Raw genomic sequence first — 24,434 nt, 5'->3', positions numbered from 1 at the left:
CAAAACTTACAAAGCTTAAGTGTAATAATCTCTACTGTTAACAGTATAACATTTGTCTTTCTAGCAAACATTAACTGAAGCATTTTGTAACAGCCTTGATTATAAAGTGTTCTAGCATGACTGCATTTTGTAAATACATATTTATATGTTAATCATTAATATAGACATGACAATGATAATTCTCTTGTGAAATATAATTTTAATAAATAACTTATTTTGTGATTCACTGATTTCTCAGATAGATTCTTTTTACTTGTTCAAAGAAAAGCACTTAATTTATAAGTGCTTAAAAATTCTACAGAAACATTTATTTTTAAGTTAGCTAACATCTGTTGTATTCAGAAGCTACTGTCATATGGTTTATTCCCACTGATTTGTCTGTTTTCAAACTAAGTCTTCAGTCATTTCTTTATTATGACAATCATATCACAAGGGCTGTTCTAAATTTTTTTAGTTTTTAAGGTGGGCCTTCTATGGAAGTGGGAAGCTGTGATTATGTATTTCTAATGTAATACTGAATATATTAAAGACTAATTGGAAATTAGAATTTAATGTCTTCTATTTCTTGAGAAATTGAAATATTTAATATAGTTTTGCAAATTCAAATTGTTTTCTTGTGACACTGTTTTATGACAGTTGTTCCAAAAATACTTTCCATGTATGTGAATTCTGTCTGCTATCATGAAGTTACTGGTATAGAAAAGGCAGTTTATAATTGTGTCCTGCAGTTTTTTTCAGGTATCAAGTTGAAATTGAGCTGTCCTTTTAAAACATGAATAATGTACTCAAATCACTATTAAAATTATATCAAGTTGTTTTTTGTAATGCCTGCTTTGCTTAAGTTTGTATTGGTTTCCTATATGAAGTTGATACTCAAATTTTAACACTAGTAGTTGCAGGCTGAAATTTTAACTTCTTTTAAAAATAAATAAATTTTCACTTACTTTGGCATGACAATTTTAAACAATTTGACATGCCTGTTTCAAAAAAACTTCCTCTACATCATCCAGTTCAGGGTACTGTATAATCTTTTAAAAGTAATAAAAATGTGTTAGTGTTAAGTAAGTGAAGTGTTGTGATGGGCTAATACCGCTGCTCAGGGTTTATGATGAGAACATTGGTCACCTTTTCTTCCAAATATTTGGGGATTAAGATATAAGAAAGTTAACCACATATAAATGTAATGGTTATTAAAAAAAAGATATATAAAGTGTAAGGCAAAGAAAATAAATAAATGCCCAAACATTATAAAAATAAATGCTAGCAGATATCTGGCATGTTACTGAGCAGTTTGTTAGCAAGTGCAAAAAACTTGCAATGTCTGAGATGTAGGAAATAAGCAAGCTTGGGTTGTTTTATTTTGTTTGGGAAGTTTTTGATCTTAATTTTAGAAACAGATTTGAATTAGAAATAAGAGTTTCATCACTGTTTTTGGATAATAGCACGTCTCAGTGTGAATTAAAAAATTGTTATGGAACATTGAATTCTATTGTAGATGCTTCAGTAATGGAGCTAGATAGCCAAAAAGAGAAGGGAAACATCTGCTATAGGAATTCTATATAATGAAGTTTATACAAAGTAGTTAAAATATGAATTGATAAACTGGAAAATTTTCAAGGGAAATCGAGGTGGATTGCTTGAATCACAAGAAAGCTACAGGAACTGAGATAGATCAATAAACAGTGAATTAGTTTAATGTGGGCTACAGAGATGAAATTCCAGCCAACAGAGTTCTAATTTGATATCATGCAACTTCCTTGTTGGTTTTATTGTGTGTAGACATCTGCTCGAAAACAATTCGAGTGGGAATGAAGAATTTGTCAGAAGAGAAGAAGGGGTTAGGGGTGGGTGCAAAGACCTAGGGTAAGTAAATAACTTTGCGTAGGGTACCTTGTTTCTGGAATATAGTCTTGTTTTTGGAAGTGCTCACTCTTGCCTGGGGTTGTTCCTGTTAACAATTAAACCCTCACCAGTGGTGAGTGGAGCTCTCAAAACTCTCCGAAAGTTTGGGTTAGAGGAGTTTGGTTTTCATGTATTCTATTAATGGTTGTGATTGCAAGCAGAACTTGGCTAGTATGGGTGGTAATAAGATTTAGTTGAACCTTCAGTTATATCAGCATGGCAGGTTGGTTTGTTTGTTTGTTCATCTGTTCTAAAAAAAAGCATTTAACAGCAAAACACATTAAGCTGAGTACGATGTGTAAATAAGCAAAGAAAACTGAACAGTATCCCAATTTGCTTGTGAGTCCACACAAATTGTTTGAAATTACTTCAGGAACCTGAAAACTAAATTTTTAGTTTGCTTGTTTGTGACTATACAAATACAGTCAGTATATTGTTTTTAAAGTATTTTAAAAATATGGGTTGAAAGCCACAGGAGCTTTGACTTCTATTATTTTAGAATAATTATTTTAGAAGGCAAGGTTGCTGCTTTCGCATGCAGTTTCTGGTGTGAGAATTTAAAATAGGAGAAAATTAGTAGCAATCAATGTTTTTTATATGGAATATATTTACTGATTTTATATTAAATTGGACGTGCAGTTTTCATTAGATACCTTCATATTCCTTACAGTTAATTTATATTAAATTTTACAGAGCTGCAGAAATAAATGTCTGTGACTAAAATTGTAGTCTTCCAGTTTGTCCAGCATTTTTAGAAATATGTGGGATGTTTTACTTTGTCGTTTGTTGGTAAATGTCTGATATTTTAATTGCCATTCTTCAAACAAAATACTGCATTGACCTTTGTAGCAAAGCTTTTGCTTGCTTTCTTGTGATACTAATGAAAATATATTTATAGGGGAAAAAACCCTTAATACCCATAAATCTGAAATGGCTGAAAACTTTTGGAAGCTTTGAACCCCAGATTTCTGTGACCACCTTCAGCAGTATTTAATTTGAAAGTAGGAGAGTGTTTTATATGGCAAAGAGAAATCACAATGCTCATAATGTATAGAATAACTTTGAATTGAAGAGAATAAAGAGTACATTGCTTGCATACCTGTTGAAATTCTTATTGCAAAAAGTTTTCTTGCCAGTATTTCACCCCTGCCCCTTTTAAAAAAAATTCATTATTAGTTAGTCTCAATTGATTGGCTATAGAAGAAATCAAATTTTCCTAACAGTTACTGGTATAGGTTGCATTTAGATGGCAGTATAGAAGAAGAACGTATTGAAGCATTAGAAAGATTTAAATTTCATTTAATGGTCAGATGGGAGAGGTAAAACCCACCTGTATTGCAATGTAATTTGAGAGCTGGGGAAAGCTGTTGTGTACAGATCAGTCATTTTGGGCAGATGTGTTACTGTATTCCCTGTTCGGTTACCATCAGATAAGCAGGTATCATAATGATGTCACAGCAGCATGAAATACATTAAATACTGTCTTTCTCGTGGTCAGTTAGAATGTATGTCTCAAGATGAGGCTAATAAAGGCAAGATTTCCTTGTTGGTTTCTTGTATCTGCTTGTATAGAATGCAGCATAAGCATCTGTGACTTCAGGAAACACAAATGCTTTCTACCATGTGTATCCGATCTGGATTTTTCTTCTGACATTAGGCAGTTAAATAAGCAAGAGATACTACAGCAATGTATGGAGAATGTACTGAAGCTTGGTGTTTTGTTGTTTGGGGTTTTTTTATGCTAGTTGTATGAATTAAAACTCTTGCTCTTGGGAGAGTTACAGGCTGTGGTAACACAAGTGCTGAGCTCAGTTTAAGGTAAGTGGGTGCTGGCTTTCTATCAGTAAACTAATTTTGTTTAGCAGATGACCTTGTATATCTACTATAACGTATTATAAATGCACAATCATAGTAATAATTATGTGTGGGAGGCTATGCAAACAATCATAAATTTTTCTGACTTGCAGTTCTTCTGGAGAAGGGAAATAAAAAGGAAAGAAAAAATGTTAATAATGATTTTGGCTTACAGATTTGTGTTTCCTTTTTCAGTATTGCATTTTTAACATTATTTGCTAATTTTCTGTGTAGTTAAGGATAGAACATCGTAAATTAAGGAAAGAACACAAAGCCCTAGTGTTTAAAACTTGGCACTAAATAAATATTCTGTTATCCAGGCTTTGAACAATGTGCAGAAGGGTAGCAAGTGCTGCCTGTTGGCTGTTTAGTGCTAACCTGGCCCATGTGCTTTGTATGGTAAATGCAAAGTATCCTCTCCCTTTTTCACATCCAAGTGGATAAGCCACCTTAATTAGCTTACATTTGTTTCATGGTGCTGCAGGTTAGAAGTGTTTATGCAGGTAGATGCAGTGGAGAAATTGACTTACAGGAATTTTTTCACATGGCAAAGCCTTTTGTCTAGCAAGGCTGTTAAAGTTGTCAGGATTATTAAGTGAATAAAATAGTATTTGCGTATCAGGTTGCTCAGTATATTGTTAAATATGAGAATATTACCTGTCAACATCTAGGAAACTGCTCAAAACCAGTGCTTTTTACCTATTTTTGTTTTGCAATGCTTATATTTCTGAATAAAAATAGTATTTATATATTTTTCTTTGATGCTTAAGTTCTAAATCTGTGCTCTCTCTTGAGGGTTGTTTGTGGAGAATGCTCTTGAAGGTTTTTATGGGGGAAAAATAGAGGAAATGACTGGACTTTGTTGCAGAATAAGAATGGTTTGTAATACTCCTAAGCTTCAAAGAACCAGTTAAGATAGCAAGTTGACCACCTTTAAGCTTTATGTGAAAATAACCACTTTGACAGTATTTAATTTTTAGAATGACCGTTTAAAGCAGTTATTTAGAAAATATTGTAAACCTATCCACCTATGCTAATTTTGAACTCAACTTTTTAATTAACTGACTCCAATAGTAGCCATTTCTGACATTTCATTACACCCACATTTGATGTTATAAATTGTATATTTTCTTCTTGTATTGCCAGCATTGGACATTTGTAATGTGGGATTGAGTGGAAAAAAGAAGGAATTTTAAAACTAGCTCAAAACAAGTGTGAAGCCACTTGAATTGGACCTTAGAACAAGAGTCTACAAGTTCAACTACATGATTTATAAAATTCTGGACACGGGTTAGTGTGCTCCCAAGCTGTAAGAGCCTAAATCTTTGCCATGAATTCCCTTAGGTGCCAGATTTTGTCACATGCTCTGGGCATTGCTGTATTGGAAAATCAGGTGTTTTGCACCCATCTTGCTTCAGGCTAATTGGGGCTGACAAATGAGATTTTCCTCTGTAGGGATTTCCCCTTGTAGGGATCATGACCAGGTGGAAATCAAGACGCAGCAGGATTTCTGTCTTGAGATTATTGCATAATACTAACATTTTACAATATATTATTTTACATACTTTCCTTGTAAACAGGTCTATTAAGAATATGTTAGAATTTACATGATTTATGTAATTATGTCATTAATTGGTAATTTGCTGAGAACCTTAGTGCTATTCATTGCATAAAAGCAGATTGAAACAAAAGTACTGGTTGTCTGAATATTTAACAAATGAAATAACAGTAATCAATGAACAAGGTATTTTGTAATCTTTCAACATAGTGCATATGTGGTTATTTAAAAATAATTTGAAATATTTGTATGATAGTTTTTGTGTATACTGATCCTTGTAAAATTTTGCAGTTTTCCTTGTCAACACATGCTTTTAAGAGTGTCTTAAAATATCCAGTAATGTTTAATTTTAATATGAAAAGAGGGGAGGAGCTGGAAATTTACATACGGCTTTGCAACTTTGCTGAGTATCTTTTATTGTTTATATTTTCGTTGATGTTGTAATAAAAGGAAGTTAGAGTCTATTTTTCCTTTTATATGAAAAAATTGTTAACTTATTCTTCCACGCTCTGCTTAGAAATAGTAAGACTGAATAATGATTTTAGTCAAGTTAGAGCGCTGGACTTCAGCAATGGTGGTAAATCTATGAGGGAAGAGCTTGAAAAGACTCATATCCCAGGTATGAGTTTGTAAGGAAATTAATTTATAAATTATATTTTTACTTGACTGACCCTTTTTAAAACAATTTTGGCCATAATGTCAATGCTTGATATTTTGAAAATGTGTGGTATAGAAATTAGATGCAAAGTGACTACAATGACTACATTCTTTAAATTTATGATTTTATTTATTTAGTATAGGCTATTGGAATACTGTTTGTTTTTCAGAATAAGTGTTGATATATAATGACACAATTTAGGTAGATACTGTCTTCTGGAAACCTAAACTCAAGGTGCAGATGTTCAGTGTAGGTGTTTTGTATGTCTGAATGAGAAGCCTAATGTTGAGATGTGGGAATATCTCTTCTCGTTTAATAAGATTATGTATGAGTTTAAAAATAAATAGTTACTGTATTTTTTCAGCTTTTCTTTACTTTCTAGTTGGCTTTTAGGTAGCAACCTACATGATTTTTATGGTTAAAATTGCTGTGTTTGTGGGGTTTAAGTCTTAATCCACAGCATCATGATAGCGATAATCCAGTCTCTTTTAGTGGTTTAAAAAAGATGAAGCTAATTGTTACTTATATTTTTGGAAAGGCTTTTGCCTTATGCCTCTTGTGGTACTAGGTATAAAGCACAATCAAGATGCTGAATGCCCTCAGTTTGTTAGCTACAATGGGAAAAGAAGACAGCACCTGATTTTGGAGAATCAGGTTTATTTTTTAAAATAAAAATCTTAACAGTCTTAAGTAGTCTGAAGTAATGCAGTAAGTATTTTAACTGAAATGAAATGGCAACTGCATTTTGGATCTGAGCAATACCTTTGCCAAAACATTTATTTTCCACTGGATAAAGAAATACATGTTGTAATTTATTGTAAGAAAACAATCAATTTATATACTCTACAATACCTATGCACTTGAAGACCTTTTGAGTTAATATGTTTATAAAATATTTATAAAATTTTATAGAAGCATAAATTAGTGTGTTTGAGAGGGATCTGACAAGTACTTTGCAGAGAAATCAGAGGGGTGTTGGTCATAATTACATGGCAGCACTTGTCTGGAGAGAACTGAGCTATCTCCAAGTCAAGAAGCTTCACAAGTAGCATGCATCTGGTAATGTGGTACTTTTCTTTGATTAGTTAGTCTTTCATATCAGTACTTGTGATGGTCCTGCAATTGAACTTGCTTTATTCTTAATCAGTTAATATTTTGTTTTTTTCCATAGCATTGTAGTGTGCTATGTAAAGTGAACTTTTTACATAACATAGCAGCTTGGGAAATTTCATGTCAAGTTTGTTAAACATCACAAATATGTTCATAACCTATTTCAATTTTGCAACAAATTAGGTGAGGAGCCTGGAGGGGTAGCCAAGAAAAAAAGTAAACCCAAAGGTATTTTTAATGCTCTTTTTATTGTGGAACTTTATGCAGATAATGATGAATGTGCATGCGCATTACAAATACCAGGTCTGGGTTATAATAATGGTTACTAATACCAGCTATGTTGGCTAAATATTGTCTAATGGTGCAGCAAACTATTGTTCTTGCAATTTTTTGATATTTTTTTTTGCTACTGATTGTAATTTAGTGGCAATGCAAGTGCTTTGCTAACTAGAGATTATATTTAGTTTGTGTGGATTTTTTTACAACAGATATCTTGTTTGGATTGTAAGGAGTTTATGATAATTTGATATTCTGCATGTTTTTAAGTAAGGTTTTGCTCTGTGTGAAATCCTCTTTTAGTTGTCTTCCATGAATTCATGATACTATTACTATATTGTGATTGGACTCAAATGCCTTAATTCTTCTAAGGCTGTACTTTGATAGTTTCATCTATTTTTTTTTCTTGTGGGAGGAGAAATGAAGGCAAAGTTCAATAACTTCCCCTTTAATATTATTTGCAGGATGGATTGCAAAATTTTCTAAAAGCTTAACGTAGGATAGCTTGCAACCAATTTATGCCATATATTTATTTATAATTACATTGCTATATGAACAGGCCATATGGTCTAAGTGTGTTAAAGACAAAAAAAGCTAATTAGCCTCAGCAAACACCAAAGTACCAGATATTATTCAGGTGCTTAGCTTTTTATACCTGCCCAGTTATCTCCAGGCAGCATGGGGCTATGTATATTACAAGTCTTCATGTTGCATTAAAGACACATCGATTTAAAGGTGGTTTTTTTCCAGCAGTATGTGAAAAATGCATGCTGTTTACCATACAAACCGTCATGAGAAAAAAAGTGTATTTGCTAAGGAAAGCTCTCTGCTCATTTCAATGTGACTTTTCTTGCATCAAGTTGAAATTTTTAGGATCTGTTCCACATTGTGCTTGGTATAACTTGGTTGCAAACCGTGTGTTTCCGAGAATGTAATAAATGTCACTTAGCAGTTCTTTCCTGAGTTTTGGATTATTTTCCATGTTTGATATGAGAATAAAGAAATGGCATGTCATATTTCAAATGTTTTATGTCAAAAGCCATTTGGAAGGAAATGTGATGTCATTCCTTTTAGACTGAGCTATGTAATTGAATTGTTCACTCCACAGAAATGTTACACAGCACCTAGAGGCAAACCTGCTTTTTTGCCTCAACAGACTGCAGTTTCTCTCAAAAGTCTGAATAAAAATAGAGCTGTTTATATGTAAAAGTCATTATCACATTCTTAATAGTGAGGGAGTATTAATTTTAAAATTAAATGCTAATATTGCATACAGATTTAATGGAAAAACCTTTAAATTTTATTGACTTAAGAATTCCTTATTCTGGAGAATTCTGCTGGTACTGACAAATATTCCAAAACTGTGGCAAAATGGAAGTAAATATTGAACATTAACCATACTGAACATAAATTTCAAGGATTCTATTCTGACTGTTCTTATGACATATTATCTGGATACATTGTCACAGCCAAATATGAATTGAAATAGAGAAAAGAAGCACAAGAGACACAACTCCAAAAGTAAAACAAAGAAAAAGTGTTACTGATAACTGAAAAGCAAAGTTGTAAGAACCAATTTACAATTATTGCTTTGATTTCACTGAGTGTAGTCAAACCCAGTTAACTTTTTTGGACTTGATTTAATTCATCGGGACATTGCTGTTTCTTCTCACTACATACTTCCATTATCTTTTTTAAGTCTTTGCTTAATATGAGGCAGTAGTATCAGTAAAACATTTTATTATAGCTTTGTGTTATAATGCTTTAACTATAACTTCTACAACTGTTATGCTGTTGTCAAAGGTTCAAAATTTATTGTGATTTTCATGCTCACAGGCAAAAGTGGTTTTAACATTGTGCAGAAGTTAGCAGTAAGATAATAGAGGCATGGTTTTCTCTAGGTTAGGGCTTCATTTGGATGCAGCTGCAGTATGAGCCAAGGTTATTTGCTGGCTGCATGGTGTGAGATGTTGCTAGAAGTCAAAACTAATTTGTTTAAATTGCTTAAAGCTTAGAAGTTAATTATACAAGTTTATATCTAACAAACATTAAATAATAATTTGATCAAAGCTTTTACTTGGTTGTTCATAAGATGTTTTGTGGCCTAAGAATGGTTCTCTTATTGAACGTTTCCTCTTTTTTAAATGAAAAAATAAAAAGTAAAAGAAGCTGTTAAAGAATCACTCAAGAAATTAAGGGAGAAGCAGGAATCCAAGAAGGAGGAAAATGAAGAAGAAAGAAAGAAAACCAGGAAAGGAAAAGATGCTACTGATCGAAAGGACAAGAAAGCTGTTGATATGAATAAATTAAAGAAAGATTCTGACAAGGCTAAAAGAGACAGAGGAAAGGAAAAAGGCCTAGACAAAAGTGTAAAACCCAAGGAGACTACAAAAAAGTCAAGCAGTGAAAAGGATGGCACTGTTCAGGTGGGAAAAGACAAAGAAACAAAAAAGATAGTTAAAAACCAATCCAAGGAAGACAAGAAAGAAAAGAAATAAACAGAGTTCCTCTTCTGCTAATGAGGAACAGACCTCAAGAATGAAAAATTCAGCATATTTATATGGATGTGGTAAATATGGCAATAAGAAAATAATGTTTTCTGGAAATAAGTGTGAACAAAGGCTATATATAATATTTTTTTAAAACTGTTCAGTGTGTACTGGTATTATAAACACAAAGCAGAAACATCTGCTGTGAAACTCAAGTATGTACATATGTTAATGTGCCTGGCTACCGGTGTGTGTTGAAAACATTCAGATTGATGCCAGTTACTTCAAGCCTACTCTAAATATGGGTTTAGATTTTTTTGGTTGTGGGGTTTTTTTTTCCTTCCTTGTTTACTTGTATTTGCTTAATGTGGAGATGAAAGTCTAGTGTTCTATATGAAATGCAAGTTCAAAAGCAATATTAACAGGCTTATCTGGACACATGTAGTGGAAACTCACACATAAAATATTTCTATTTCACAGAAACAACCAAGAGGAGCATTAATGGACTCTAGTGTCATAGGAACTAAGTAAATAAATGTAACTTATTCTCTGCCAAACTTTTTCCCTGAGGGAACTACTTTTTTCCTGGGAAAACTATTTTATACACAAATAGTCAAACCAACTTGAGTGTTGCACTTGTTCATGAGACCCCAGGGTGTACTCAGCAAAATGTTCCAAGGTTTTTGTCTGTTGATCCCATGACAATGTTTCTGCCCTTCTTCCATTCCCTATTTATTTAATTATTTTATTTAGCTATCTTTGGGTTGGAAAACTTGATTCATTATCACTTTTTATTTAACTGTGTCCTGATTTTTTCCTAAGTTTGCCACCCTTTTGGTAATGAATACTGCTGAAAATTGATAAGTATTGTTGTATTCCAGTTACATTTAAAATGTGATATGCTACTGCTACTCTATTCTGGTTGAATTTGTTTAGAGAACAGCTTATGTATTTTTGCAACTATTATTTTCTTCAACACTTTTCAAGTTCATGATGTTTCTATAAGCAAGCTCTTGTGTTAGTTTACTCTTACAGCTTCTGTATTTTTAGCATCAAGGAAGGATTTATCTAGCAGTCTCATTAGAATAAATAAAGGTGCACAACATTTCTGCAGAGATATTAAAGAGATTTCAGAATATTATTGAATCTATGGTTGGTTTCAAGTTTATTTAGAAATAAATATTTTCTAAATAAATTTGAAAGCAAGTATATTGCAAGCAATTGCACAATATAATTACACAGGATTCAGAACAAAATTTGTAATGGAAGATTTATTCTTGATATACCGCAGCATTAGTTTCAAGAAAGCAAAACTAAGGAGTGAAATTGAGAATGAGTATATATATATTTATATATATATGCATGTGGATGGTAATGTAATATTGAAGTCCTGAAGGTTAATTCTGTTTGTGGTTTTGCTAAAATTTTGTGTATAACAGTTAGCAATACACTTATCTCAGCTGTTCCATACATATGTCTGCAACATCCTCTGATCCCTAGAGTTATAAGATGTGATAATAAGGTTAAAGATGATTTGGTTTGTTTTTTTTTTTTTTGTAGAGAAAATGAAACGTTGTTCAAATAGTCATGAAAAATAGTTCTAATTAAAGCTGTAGAAAACAGTACAGTAGCTTAAGATTCTGGCTGTGATAATTAACAGAGATGATATGCTTAGGTATTTTCTAAATATTTATAAATGCATGAAGAGGGAGGGAAGAGATGTGCATTGTGAACATTATAGTGCTTAGCAAAAAATATGAGAGAATGAAGATCTAATAAATGCACTTGCATAATGAACATTCTCTGTTAGGTTTTGGTGATGGCTTTGCTCTGGTAAGTGTTGAAATGTGTATTTGACCAGAGGAGCATTCAAATCACACTTCTCAAGGATGGTGGCACAGTGGTATAGTGCACATGACTTTTTATTTTCTCCCATAATGTGACAGGACTTGTAACTGTGTGGGAGTGAAATTTGAAATTAATTGCTGTTCTGATTAACATATTATTGTATCTATGACCCAAAGTTTATCTGGTTCTGAAAAAGTTGGGTTGTTTTATTTTTTTCTTTCCAAAGAAAATTTTATTTGACCAGCACTCAAGGCTATATAGATAGCCACAAAATAAAGTATTTTTGCCCCAGAGATCTGTTGTGTTGTTGTATATCTCTATGAAATATTACTGTATTAAACTTAAGTTACCACAAGTTACCACATAAGCTCAAAAAATGCACCAGACAAGTAAAAGCTAAGTGCAACATAATTTTAATAAACAGAAGAGAGAAAATAATATCTTACAAAAAGCAAATGATGTAATATATTCCATACTTGACAGGATTGAATAGAAATCAGTGATAAATACAATAGATGTGTATAAAAAGCTTGAAGGTCAAGTTGAGAAATGTGTGAGTGAAACAAAGACACACTCTTGCTAGTTCCTTCTTTCCTGTTAAATACCCATAGTGCTTGTTGGGTGTGGAGTATTGGCTGTCTTTTGAAATGCTTTGAATTCATTTATTGTTCATGGAGCAGAGTAAGTGGTTGTCTGGAACTGGACATGTGGGTTATTGAGGATATGAATACTTACTTGAAGCAGTGTATGTGTAAGGGAACTGAGCTGTGTTTGTGAAAGCAAGGTGGCTGTTCCCATGCTTATGGATTCTGAAGTGTGAGAGAGTGGCTAATATGACTGACTGGTTTTGTCTTCATCCAAAGATGATTGTAGAAGGATGTAACTTCTTACTCTTGTAGCCATTAATATTCCTGCAGCAAAAGATGAATGTCTTAGTAATATTTTTTTAATATTCTAGGTGGATGGTTTTTTAATGACAGAAGAAAATTGACCAAAAACCAAGTGTAAATTTGGCATTTTTCTTCTAGCTTTTGAATCCAAAGTGGTGGACTCTTAGTTACAGTACTTTTGGATACAGCCCAACTACTTACCTTTAAGTAGTTTAAATTTAAATAATATAAAAAGATAGACTTAATTCTGTTATCCTGTAACTTGAAATAAACACGTTTTTCTCACAATGCATAAAATAGTAACATCTCTCTAGTCTACAACAAATTTGGTTTGAGACACACTAGTCCAATTTGTATTGAGATATGTTTGACTCCAATAGAAATGTGGTAATTATTATTTTTTTAAATCGTACTTACTTTAAATATAATATTTATTCCACTTAACAGTTGCTTTTACAAGATTGCTAGTACTACAGGAGTATTCATCATAGTTTAGCCTCTGCTTTCTTACATACTATCTTTTCTATTGATTTCTGTGTATACAGCTGTTGAAAAACGAGTTTGCTTTGGGCAGTGTGTGTATGTGTGTTGAGAAGGGAGTCTTTTCTTAATTGACCTTGGATGTAGGATTATAGGTGAATGCAGTTTGGAAGGGACTTCAGGATATCCTTATTCCAACATCCTGCTCAAAACAGAGTCATTTCAGAGGAATGACCAGGTTGCTCTGGCCATTATCCAGTGTGATCTTTGAAACCTCCAAGGTTTATGCACAACCTCTCTGTGCAGTCTTTTCCACTGATTTATCCATTGTGTGGATTATTTATCCATTATCCAGTGTGGTCTTTGAAACCTCCAAGGTTTATGCACAACCTCTCTGTGCAGTCTTTTCCACTGATTTCACTGCCCTTGTGGTGGGAGAGTGTGGATGTGTAATTTTTTTCTTATACCCAGTCTGAACTTCCTGTATAAGTCTTGCTTGAACCTTCCTAAAGGAGAGTTGAGAGGAGAATTAGTCTAATACCAACACATTCTTGAGCATATGGTGTCTTAAGATGTGACATGATCTATCACAGCTGTATCTTTATCTCCTGCCATGATGATGCTGTTGATCACTGCATTTATTGATTGCTCTATTTTCATTGTGTTTTGATCTAGAAAGACTCTGTGGTTTAGATAGTCAGGATCTTAGTGGTAAAATTCCATCAGTCATACTTTTTCTACACTCATTTAGTTGTCAAAACAAACTAATCTTAATCAGGTCTTCTAAGATGTAACATATGAATTTAAAATACCTCTTCTCATTCTGTGCAGCTTTTCATAAAGTTCAAATTAGTTCTTCATAGAACCTATAAAATTGATCATATGAAGCGCTTTTTGCCCAAATTGAAAACAGAGAGAAAAATTTGCTGCCTGTTTTTTTACTGGATACTGAATAGATGTTGAGAATACCATAGTCATTTGTTCAGTTACTTTGAAATAAAGGCAAGTGCTTAAATTTCTGTACCTTTTATCCTCCTCATTGTATGTTTGTCTTCCAGACATCTTTTACTATCTGAATACTCTAGTCTTTGTATATATCACTGTGTATATTATGACAGCCCTATAACTGATTGTTTGAATGCATTTTTGGAGAGTGTAACATCAGTTAATTTAGTTGAAAGAACTTTCTTAGTTTATAGCTGAATCAGTTCAAAAAGGGCATAAAGTTAACTTTATAACTGAAAAATGCAGGCCTTAAAGAAAGATCTGTCCCAGCACAGCCAGCATCACCAGATTCTGAGGAGACTGTCCAGCCTGCTGAAAAGTCCTATGTCGAATCAGGTAAGACCTTTCATGAATCATAGGCGAAACAAAAGACATGATGCTTCCTTTGAATTATAATTCTGTGTCATTAACATGCAAACCCTTTTATAGATTTTGTTTTGCTTATCTGCTAAAGTTTATTTAACAGGAATCACTATTTATAACTTTGTATAAATCACTGACCATTAAAAGTGTAAAATTTCATGGTTACCATTGTAGCAGTATCACATCAGAATAACTTTCTGATGATGTATGGTTGTGGTTTAAAGATACATTTCCAACTGTGTATCCAACCAGAATAACAGCAGATTCTTCACCTTAAAGCAACCAAATAAAACCCCCTCAACAATCAACTTAATAAGATAATAAAGTACTCCCTTTACTGCTAAAACCACTAGTATATAATAAATACAATAAATGGAGCTCCTACTGTTAAAAAAATTAAATATTTTTAAAGCCCTGTACTATTAGTAGAATGTATTAGAATTAAGAGGGATTCAAGAAAAAATGTTTTACACGTCACATTTCACGTATGTGATTTGCATTAGTGTTATTCAGAGAGTACATGTTTTTTCCTGTTTATTGAAGAGGCTTACCCTGTGTGATGTTTAAGTGAGTCTAATACATAAACCTACAAATACAGAGCATATGGCCAGTGGAATCTATGGAATATAGGTTTTGTTTTAAAAGACTTTCATTACTTTTCTTGGGATATAATTTATAAAATATATCGAATGAGGTTATGGTTTCCTGGTTGTGGGTTTTTTTTGTTTGTTTTTTTGGGGTTTTTTTTGGTTTGTTTGGTGTTTTTTGTGTGTGTGTGTTTTCTGTTTTTGTGGGATCGTTTTTTGTAACTGGTACCATTTTGGATCTTTATTTGAAAATGCAGCTGTTATCTGGTTTAGAGCTTTTTTTTGTCAAATGTCAAATTGTAGGGTTTCTCAATGTTAATTTCAGGACATTCATATGAAGACAACACTTCATACAAATTCCTGGGCTTATGTGTTAGATGCCAATCACTTGTCCATGAAACCAGTTTGTGATTTCTCCTGGCAATTTGTAGCGGAATTGATATTGTAATGTTAATATCTATTTTCCCTGTTTATTAAGTCGATAAGACCCTACTTCTGCAACTCACATTTTGTTGTCAAATGTGACTTGCTAGTGCTGCTGCCTAAATTCTAGGAACATAATAGATGAAAGTGTTAGTAAATTAATTCCTTAGAAGCAAGTTCTTGGTTTGAATAGTTATCTGAAGTTGTTACTACCCCGGAAAAAATGCATGTGCAAAAAATGCAGTGTAGATAATTTCTTCCAATTCATCTTCAGATGGATGAATCTGATGTGATTGTTGTAATACTTTCTATATTGGAGAGTATGCAAGACAAAATTCTTTTTCTAATTGTGTGAGTTGCAGAGGTTCACCAGGTCAGTCTCTAGGGAACTTTGTGAAAGGGATTAAGAACATTATGGAGCTTACTAAAAGCTGCAAGCTTTGAGTTAATGTTTAGGTTTTGCCTTTTGCACTTACCTTCACTGCAATTTGTAATCCTTTTAGAGCACAAGACTGCTGACGTAGAGTTGGAAGAGGAAATTCAATCTGTTCTTCATGAAGCTCTCCATTCCCAGCCTGGTAATGCATTAACACTTAGAAATTGCCAAAGAGTTTATAAATACTGCCACAGGCTAGAGGAATCTCAGAGTCTGGTTTTGGTATGCAGTTAAAGTACTTTTGCCTGCACAAAACATTCAAATCAGCTCATTTGTCATTTTCAAGAAAATTCAAAAAGTTCAGTCACCAAATCCTAAAACTGTGTCTTCTTATCCAGACTTGTTTGGCGGCAGTAGCTCAAATCAGTCATTTAACAAAAACTTCCTCAAAATACTGGATAGAGGGCAAGAATGGGTAGACCAGAGATGGCCTTTATTGTGAGCAAAGAAAGTCCTGGCAAGTTTGGTTTATAATGCTGGACTGTGTAGATAAGTCATCTGTCAATCCCCATTCCCATTGGAGACTAGCTGGAAAACACAAAGGGTGTACTGGAGACTGAATATTTGCTGGTAATAGAACATACCAAAGAAAATTTATTCACTAACAATCTGCATTATTGATTAGGAGAGAGACATGAAGATGAAAGTGTAAGTGACCAGTGGCAAGTAAAGGAAGAAATACATGGAGAAACTTTTGAAGCTCCTGCAACAGATGACATGCTCAGAGAATTTGAGAATGAAATACCAGATGCGTATGAGACACCAGACTCGGTTCAGAAAGGTATCTGAATGACTAAATACATTTAAAAATAAATTTACAAAAGCAAACCCAACCCAGACAAATGAAAATACATCTCATTAAAACCTGGACTTGTAATTTCTACTTAAAATATAGAGCCATAGCAAGTGTCAACTACAGCATTATTTAGCAAATAAATATATTTTAAGTCAAAATGGAGTATTTTAATGCTATGTGTTTTGGCATCCAGGTAACCATATATTATTAATTACTATTCTACCAGCTTTCAACAAAATTAATCTGTGCTCCAAATATGCATATATCTCCCCAATAGAGGAATGAATATAATCATATAGAATGGTTTTGAATGGTTTGGTTTAAAGATGTCCTAGTTCCAACCCTTCTGCCATTGAGGACACCTTTCATTAGACCAGGTTCCTCAAAGCCCCACCCAGACTGGCCTTGAACACTTCCTGGGCTGAAGCATCCAAAGCTTCTCTGGGCGACCTGTTCCAGTGCCTCACCACCCTCATAGTGAATAATTTTTTCTTTATATCCGATCTAAACCTGCCCCTTTTCAGTTTAAAGCCAAAACCCCTTGCATTATCACTACGTGCCCTTGTAAAACGTCTCTCTTCAGCTCCTTTGTAGGCCCCTTAAGATACTGAAAGGCTGCAGTTAGGTCACCCCACAATGTTCTGTTCTCTAGGCTGAACCCCAGTTCTCAGACTTTTCTCACACCTCTGGAGAGGTGTTCCATGTCCGGTCTCTTATCTACCAGCACCCCCAAGTGCTTCTTGGCATGGCTGCTCGCAATCTGTTCATCTCCTATCAGTAATACCTGTATGGAGTCTGCTTCTGGACCTTTTGGTTTATTAAATGCAATTTTAAAGTTTATTAACCCAGTCTTTTCTAGACTTTATTCTCATTCTTCTTTCATTGAAATATGGCTCCCTAAGAAAATGTTATGCATTAACTATATTTAAGTCCTGCGGAGATGAAGATATTGTATAAAGATGACACTCATATCTTGTCACCTTGGGGCATTGACTGGATGATAAAAATTGTAGTGAAAATATTAAAGTGGAATCATATGATCTAAATCCAACTAGAGGAAAATTTTTCTGAATGCCTTTTATTTGTACTACTGAAAATTTTACCTATCTCTTAATACCTCTTGATACCTTTTGAAAAAACCCATGTTATGGATGTCATCTAAAAGTTTTGATTGCCGGAAGTGCACTGAGATTCTTTCTTCACAACCAAAGTAACTCTTCAGTCTGGGTGTGTGATACCTCCTTGTTTCTGTATCTCTTATTCATCCACAGCGCAAGTCAAAGTAGGAGACTAGAAGAGAAATTCAAATTCTGTTTACTTTAAATCTTTGCAATTAAGAAGGCAAAGTGAATATATTCTCCTTTCCTCCAGTTTAGTCAGAAATTTCTGGGGAGAGTCCTCTTATTTTGAGGAAATGTGTATAGAGTTTATTCATATATACACATTCTCAATATTGTATATAAAAAAAATGGTATTTTTTTTCAGTCTCTATACATATCTTGCTACCATTAGGAAAAAATTGCTTAGAATTTCAGCTTAGAAATATGACTGTTCTTACATAATATCTGTTAGGGGGTTTGTGGTGCTGTTTGTTGATTTTTAAAATGTTAAAATTTGTGCAAACATATTTGTTTCTCAGATGCTGATCCTATGGCAGATGATGTTGGAGCAGTGGAATCTGAACCATATGAAATTCCAGGTGTCATTTTGTTTTTCCATACTCAGTAATAATGGTTTTCTGCCTCAATGTAGCAAATTATATGAGAAAGAAAAATAGAAAAAGTTACCGGTTTAGGAATATATAATTTTGAATTTGGTTTTTTTTTCTCCAATAACTAGTTCTTACTCTCTTGGAGAATTGTACTTTGGGATGACTGTATCATACTTGCTATTGAAAGTCTTTATTACAAATAACAGGAGACAGGTATGGAAACTGCTTTCATTGGTGCAAAAACTTTTTATTTACTGTGTGTTTCTGACTGTTGTGTGTGACTGGGGACTTGGTAGGCAAGTGATCTGTGGTTTTACAGTCTAAGAAAGTGAGAATGAGATTTATTGCTTATATTGTCTTTGTACAGTCTATAATACTAAGATTCTTCTAGGCTATTTTTCTTGGCATTAGGAGCATCCAGTTATTTGTAGTTTTCCTTCAGGACTGTTTGTTTCTGTGTGGCTGACTACTGTCAGAGAGTGAGTCAACACCAAGAACATAATTCTGAACTATCTTTGTTCTGTCTTTCTGCACACCTTAATGCATCTTGAAAGCTTTTTGAAATTTGGCTTGGACTAATCCAATTACCCTATAGTCATCTTCATATTATGCTTGATGTCACGTACAATGGCATTAGCTCATCTTTCCCATTATGAAGAAGCATTAAATGGATATTGCAGTTTCTCTACTGTCTGATAAGTGTTTTCTTCAGGATTCTAACAGTGTTTTTTTTATAGTATGGGCAGTCTCTTGCATTGACATTAAAAATTGATTTATATTTGGACTAGTCTTATGTTTGATTCACTGTTAGCTCTGGACCTCACAATTGTATTTGATGTCACAGATGTGACAGAAGAATAGTTTTATTTGTTTGATGCAGCTAAAACTGTTTATTCCAAATGATGTGGGAGATTACTGGTTTAGAATCCAAGCTATTATACTTCCAAAGTAAAAGGATAAGTTACTTTATCTTCAGTACTGTGTTTTCTCAGATGTGTCATAGTGAGTATATTAACAGCATTGAAAAGAATTGTAGTTATAGAGGAAAATAATCCCCAAATTTAGCTAGGTAATGAAAGGAAGTAAATTGCTCTAAATCTGAGATGCCAGAAGTGAAGCACATATTTTGCAAGGTCAGTTTCTGGTTCATATCTTGTCTTCTATAGATCCATCACCAAGTGAGCCCCCTGCACATTAGTAAAGAAACTACTTTACAATTTTGAGAATAGAGGATGTTTGCATTTTTTATTAATATTAGAAACATTATTAAAAAATATTGATGGAGATTAATGGCACTTGTTGCTCTAGTTTTGCTACAGAGAGCGTAGCAGAAGGCTAAAAGAGAGAGTGGCCCAAGGCCTTCCGTTAGATTGCCATGTGTCAAGTTGCAAATGTCAGTTTATAAAGTTTTAGTTTTTCATTTTTCAACTAAGGAGCTACATTTAGCCATTGAAAGACTGATTATGGATACAAGTTAAAACAATGAAATATTAAACATATTTCCTGTTTTTAATTTCAAGATTTTTATTTGTTCATATTTAATTTACATCTTTAGATGAGTATGTTGCAGATTTGGAAGAGAGAGTAAGTGATCCAGACACTCCAGGTTTGTAAATTTTCATTACTTCAAATGATAATCACACTTTTTAAAATGTGCTACAAAGCAATGTGTCATATTGACTGTTTCATCAGTTTTATTTTCAAAGGATTTTTAGATAGTTTCAAGTAAGCCTGATTTTTAGGCCACTATGTTACCATTACATTTGTGAGCATAACACTCCATGAATTCAATCTACAAACTTACATAAATATTTTGTTCTGTCACGAGTTTCCCAGTCTAATCAATGGATTGATCATCCAACACCTGCTTATATTCCTAACTTTAGGCCTAAATACAAGTATGCATAAACTTACTGTACTGTGTGTTTTATGGTGTAGTTCCTGGATGTGTTTTATAATTCAGCAGTCACTTTCAAATAAAGCACTGTAGTAAGTCAGTATGATTATTTCTGTTATTTTTGAGCTAAATATGTGACCTTTCTAAGTTCTCTTGTGTTATTTAGCTGTCACATGAAAATTCAGTTGGAATATAAAACATTAAATATTTCTATTTAAGGTGACTCTGAGGTACTGCCAGAAGATGCTATGGAACATTACACAGGTACAGTCCAAAGTCTTCTTTCTTTCTATTAAAAGTTCATTGAATTTTGGCCTCAAACCAAGACAGTCACACACACAAAAATACCTCCCCAAAACAAACAAACAAAACAAACCACAAAACCACACAACACCCAAGACTTTGGTGCTTCTAGATAGCATTTTTTCAATATGTAAATTAAAAATGTAGACATAATAACTTTGAGGAAATGATGCTAAAACCTACATGAGTACTACTACTCTGTAATGTCAGCCAAATGGGCAGAATAATATTTTGAAGGTTGAATTTTCAGGGGAATGAATATTGGAATTTTAAATTGTATAGAAATGTTCTTGTGATAAAAAAGAATTTAAACTTGCCAGAGATGTTGCAGTTAGTGTGATGTCAAGAAGAAAGTAGTATCTCTAAAATTTTTTTTAAAAGCAAGTAAGCCATAACAAGTAGATGCCAAAATTACACTGTAGAAGTTAGCTATATATAGAAATGATTTATAGATACTTCAATTCCAAACTATAGGTATTTTTTAGATGGCTTCATGAACTGTATAAGAAAGCCTGCTGATATTGCTTTTTTTTTTTAAGTCTATCTTCTTATGCCAGAAAATCAATCAGTTTTTTTTACAGGATCTTTTAGAAATTTTCACCTTTGCACTCTTACTAACTTATTACAGTATGAACTACTATAGTTTCAAATATTTTTTTTGGTCTGAAAAAACTTGACACTATATTGCATTATTTGTTGCATCTTTATTTTCTTAAAATTCCATGAATTTTCCTACTAATTTTCTTTTTCTTTAAACAGAGGATAGAGCTCATGAAGATTATAGTGAAGACCAAGGTATGACAACTTCTATATTTAGTAAAATTGCAGTATCAAAATGTTTCATTAATATGCAAGTGGAATTAGTTTTAAAATTTCCTATGCTGTCACATTACTTTGCAAGTTCTCACTTAAGGTTTTGGGTTGTTGTCTGTTCAAACCCCCTGTGTTTGTAATCAATCAATCAATCAATCTTTTAACACTGGTTCATGTGTAGAGTATGCATATGCATTATATTCCCATATTGGTCCTCTTTGCCATACTTTGTGCCTATGTGGAATAAGAATGTTGAAGGCTTTGCATACCCTTTTCCTTGTGAAACCCTGGCCAGGTCAGCTGTGGTTTATTGCATCTGTTTAACTCACTATCACCATGTCATCTTGTCTGCCATTACCAGTTCTTTGGGAATTACTCTTTTTTAGTGTGATTTGGTTGATGATTTGCTAATGATTACTGAGACCAAATCAAAAAGTAAACAAGAAGAATAGCAGTCACAGCCTTGAAACAAAGGTGTGTGGTTGTGGCTCCAGCTGTGATATCCTTCTGGAGACTACCATACTTCAGAATAGTTAAACATATCTTTGTTTATTGTTTATTTCCCATGTTTGTGTAACCTGAGCAAAGGACAACGTTTCTTAACTTCCAAATACTTGCAACAGAAAACTTTGAGGTTCATTCTTTGTTATCAGGAGGTAAATTCCAACATCCGTCTTTGGGATAGAAGTCAAAATTCCACTGAAAGACTTTCAGTGGCCCAAGGATGTATTTAGCCCTTAGCCTGTGTCTTTCTCAGTCTGCAGAAGGTAATTATTTGCCTCAGTTATGGTGCCTGTGACAAAATGTCTCAGCATTAATAGGATAGAAAAGCAAGAGACTCTAGGTTTTTCCCAGGGCTTAATTTTTACTTGCCTTTCTAGGTGATAGTTATTTTATGATCAGTTCCTAATCAAGAATCACTTCTCTTGCTTCTCACACCTAGATATGAAGAAGTGCAACTTCTAATCTTTCCTTTTCATGCTCCTTCGTATGTAGGGGTAACACGAACAGAAAATGCTTCCGTGTCCTTGAGGAGACATTTCTATCTGCTTTTTGACTAAGTTGATCAGGAAGGTTACAAAGTAAATTGCATCAGCTTTTTTTAAAATCAGTTCCAACAGCATTTCATATTCTGCAGTCTCTTCTGGCACCCCAGCACAATAACAGTGAATCACTGTATTTTGTGAGTCATTCATGTGCTTCAGAAAGCAGTGGTTTCATGTACAGTTGCCTCTCTGTGCTGCAATGAGAGTTTTAAATAGTATCAGATAAATCCCTCTACTCTTTCTTTATTCTTGCCAGTCCTCTGATTAGGATGATAAGGAGAATAGAAACTTCCATTGTTTTCCTCAAAAGGAAATTCTAAGGTAGCATGTGACTGTCAAAAAAATTATTACTCTTGGCTATTAAATTGTCAGGCTTCTTTATGCAGTAACGTATTCCCACAGTTCAACATAAGCCATGGAAAACTGCTTTTCTCTTGAAAAAAGTTCTCATTTTCACAACATAATTTTACTTTGCTTTCAAGTTCCACCTTGAAGACATTCTGGTTGTGAGAGAAAACACAATGCGTCCTTTTGTACTATTTAGAGGAATTTCATTTCAGAGCTGCAGACTGGAGCAGTGTAGAAGAAAAAGACCAGTCAGATGAGGCTCCCTTTCTGTCACACACCATTTTTTCCCTCTGAGTTCAGTCTATGGAGTTTCAGGGCATGTTCGTGTTCATATGCTAGACACCATTTTAGCAGTTGTACCTATTTTTCATCCCTGTTGTCTCTAGGCCCATCTTTCTTGTACCTTTTGACATGGTTTTGGTTGGATTGAAAGTGAAACAGATTTACCTTGTTCATGGAGAAGAGCAATTATGGCACAGTTTTTCTAAAGTCAAAGAACAGTTGGAGGCCAATGTGGAGATCTGAAATTCTTTATCTCAAATGTAAAGCTTGTGGTTTTGCCATGGGCTCCAAAACTGCAGTAGAATTCCACAAGAAGATTCACATTAAAGCCTTTATATGCAATTGTCTGTGAAATCAACAGAAGTATAAGCTTTGGGTCATTGTATCTTCCCCATCTATATTGCATTTGTTTCCCCTCTTCTGGCAGGACCCTCTGGTGAAATATTTTTCCCAATCCTGGTGCTTTCTAGAGTTCTCAAAGCTGAAGGCAGTGCAAGGTGATTGTTGGCCAGAGCAGTCCAGTTTCTTTTGTGACTCTTGCTTTGTGTGGCTTGGTTCTTAATTCAGATCAGGAGCTGCTCTAATAGGATTGCTGTAATTGCATCACTGAGGTTATTGCTAAAGCTAAAAATTCTTTAGTTGAAATAAGTGCCCACAGTGGAGTGTGTAAATGGATTGATCGTAGAACTTGGAATACAAGAACTCAGTTACTGTACATAACTTTCAGTAGTTTTATGAAGAATTTCCTACAGTTCATCACCAGGAAAGTAGAGAAAGAAAGCAAGTTTGAGATTTTCATTAGAAATAAAGGGTTCTTGATGTTTTTTTAAGGATATTCTGTAAGATCTTTCTAAGGTGCGTAGGGAGAGCCATGTGACCATTAGAACCATGTAAGATACAACAATAGTATTAAGGTGGGAGGGTTGTTTGGTTTTTTACAAATGTTATGTAAATAACCTTTTTAAGATGAGGATTAGTACCTGTTAGATAATGAAATTATCCAAAACACTGAATGAACTTTGAACTTGTTTAGTTCTAAAATTTTCAGTAAGTGTATATTGAAAATTCAGACAATGGATAGCATTTTGTCTATTTTCAGACATTATTTAAAATAAAATATTGAATATTCTTAACCTATTTCTTCTTTGGAATTACAAAAATTAGATGGACTGTATGCAAAGATTAAGAATGTGGGAGAATCGTAACAACTGTGCAGAATGATAGAGTTATTTTTGTAATTATTTTCAACATTTCATCTGTGTGGTAGAAAGTCTTGAAATTTCAGCAATATGTACACATATAGTATTTTTTTTAATGTGGAATTTCTAGTACAAGCTTCTGAAAGAGCTCAAATATCTA

At 33.6% G+C, this 24,434-nt stretch overlaps 1 protein-coding gene across 1 annotated transcript in view; it reads left to right on the top strand.

Moving 5' to 3' along the window:
- Positions 1-24,434, top strand: part of LOC121668606 (aspartyl/asparaginyl beta-hydroxylase-like) — an 81,301-nt gene that overhangs the window by 25,556 nt on the left and 31,311 nt on the right. Inside the window, exons 6-12 of the mRNA XM_042036488.1 lie at positions 14,317-14,406; positions 15,947-16,021; positions 16,505-16,660; positions 18,315-18,374; positions 19,942-19,992; positions 20,503-20,547; positions 21,346-21,381. Coding sequence (XP_041892422.1) covers positions 14,317-14,406; positions 15,947-16,021; positions 16,505-16,660; positions 18,315-18,374; positions 19,942-19,992; positions 20,503-20,547; positions 21,346-21,381 — 513 coding nt within the window. The remainder of the gene's footprint in view (positions 1-14,316; positions 14,407-15,946; positions 16,022-16,504; positions 16,661-18,314; positions 18,375-19,941; positions 19,993-20,502; positions 20,548-21,345; positions 21,382-24,434) is intronic.

Source organism: Corvus kubaryi, unplaced genomic scaffold (genome assembly GCF_017639235.1).
Source record: "Corvus kubaryi isolate FWS band 111438036 unplaced genomic scaffold, C.kubaryi_AGA036_p1.0 37385, whole genome shotgun sequence".
In the NCBI taxonomy this organism is placed as follows: domain Eukaryota; kingdom Metazoa; phylum Chordata; class Aves; order Passeriformes; family Corvidae; genus Corvus; species Corvus kubaryi.
The sequence above is the reverse complement of the archived record's forward strand: the minus strand, read 5'-3'. Positions and strand labels throughout refer to the sequence as shown.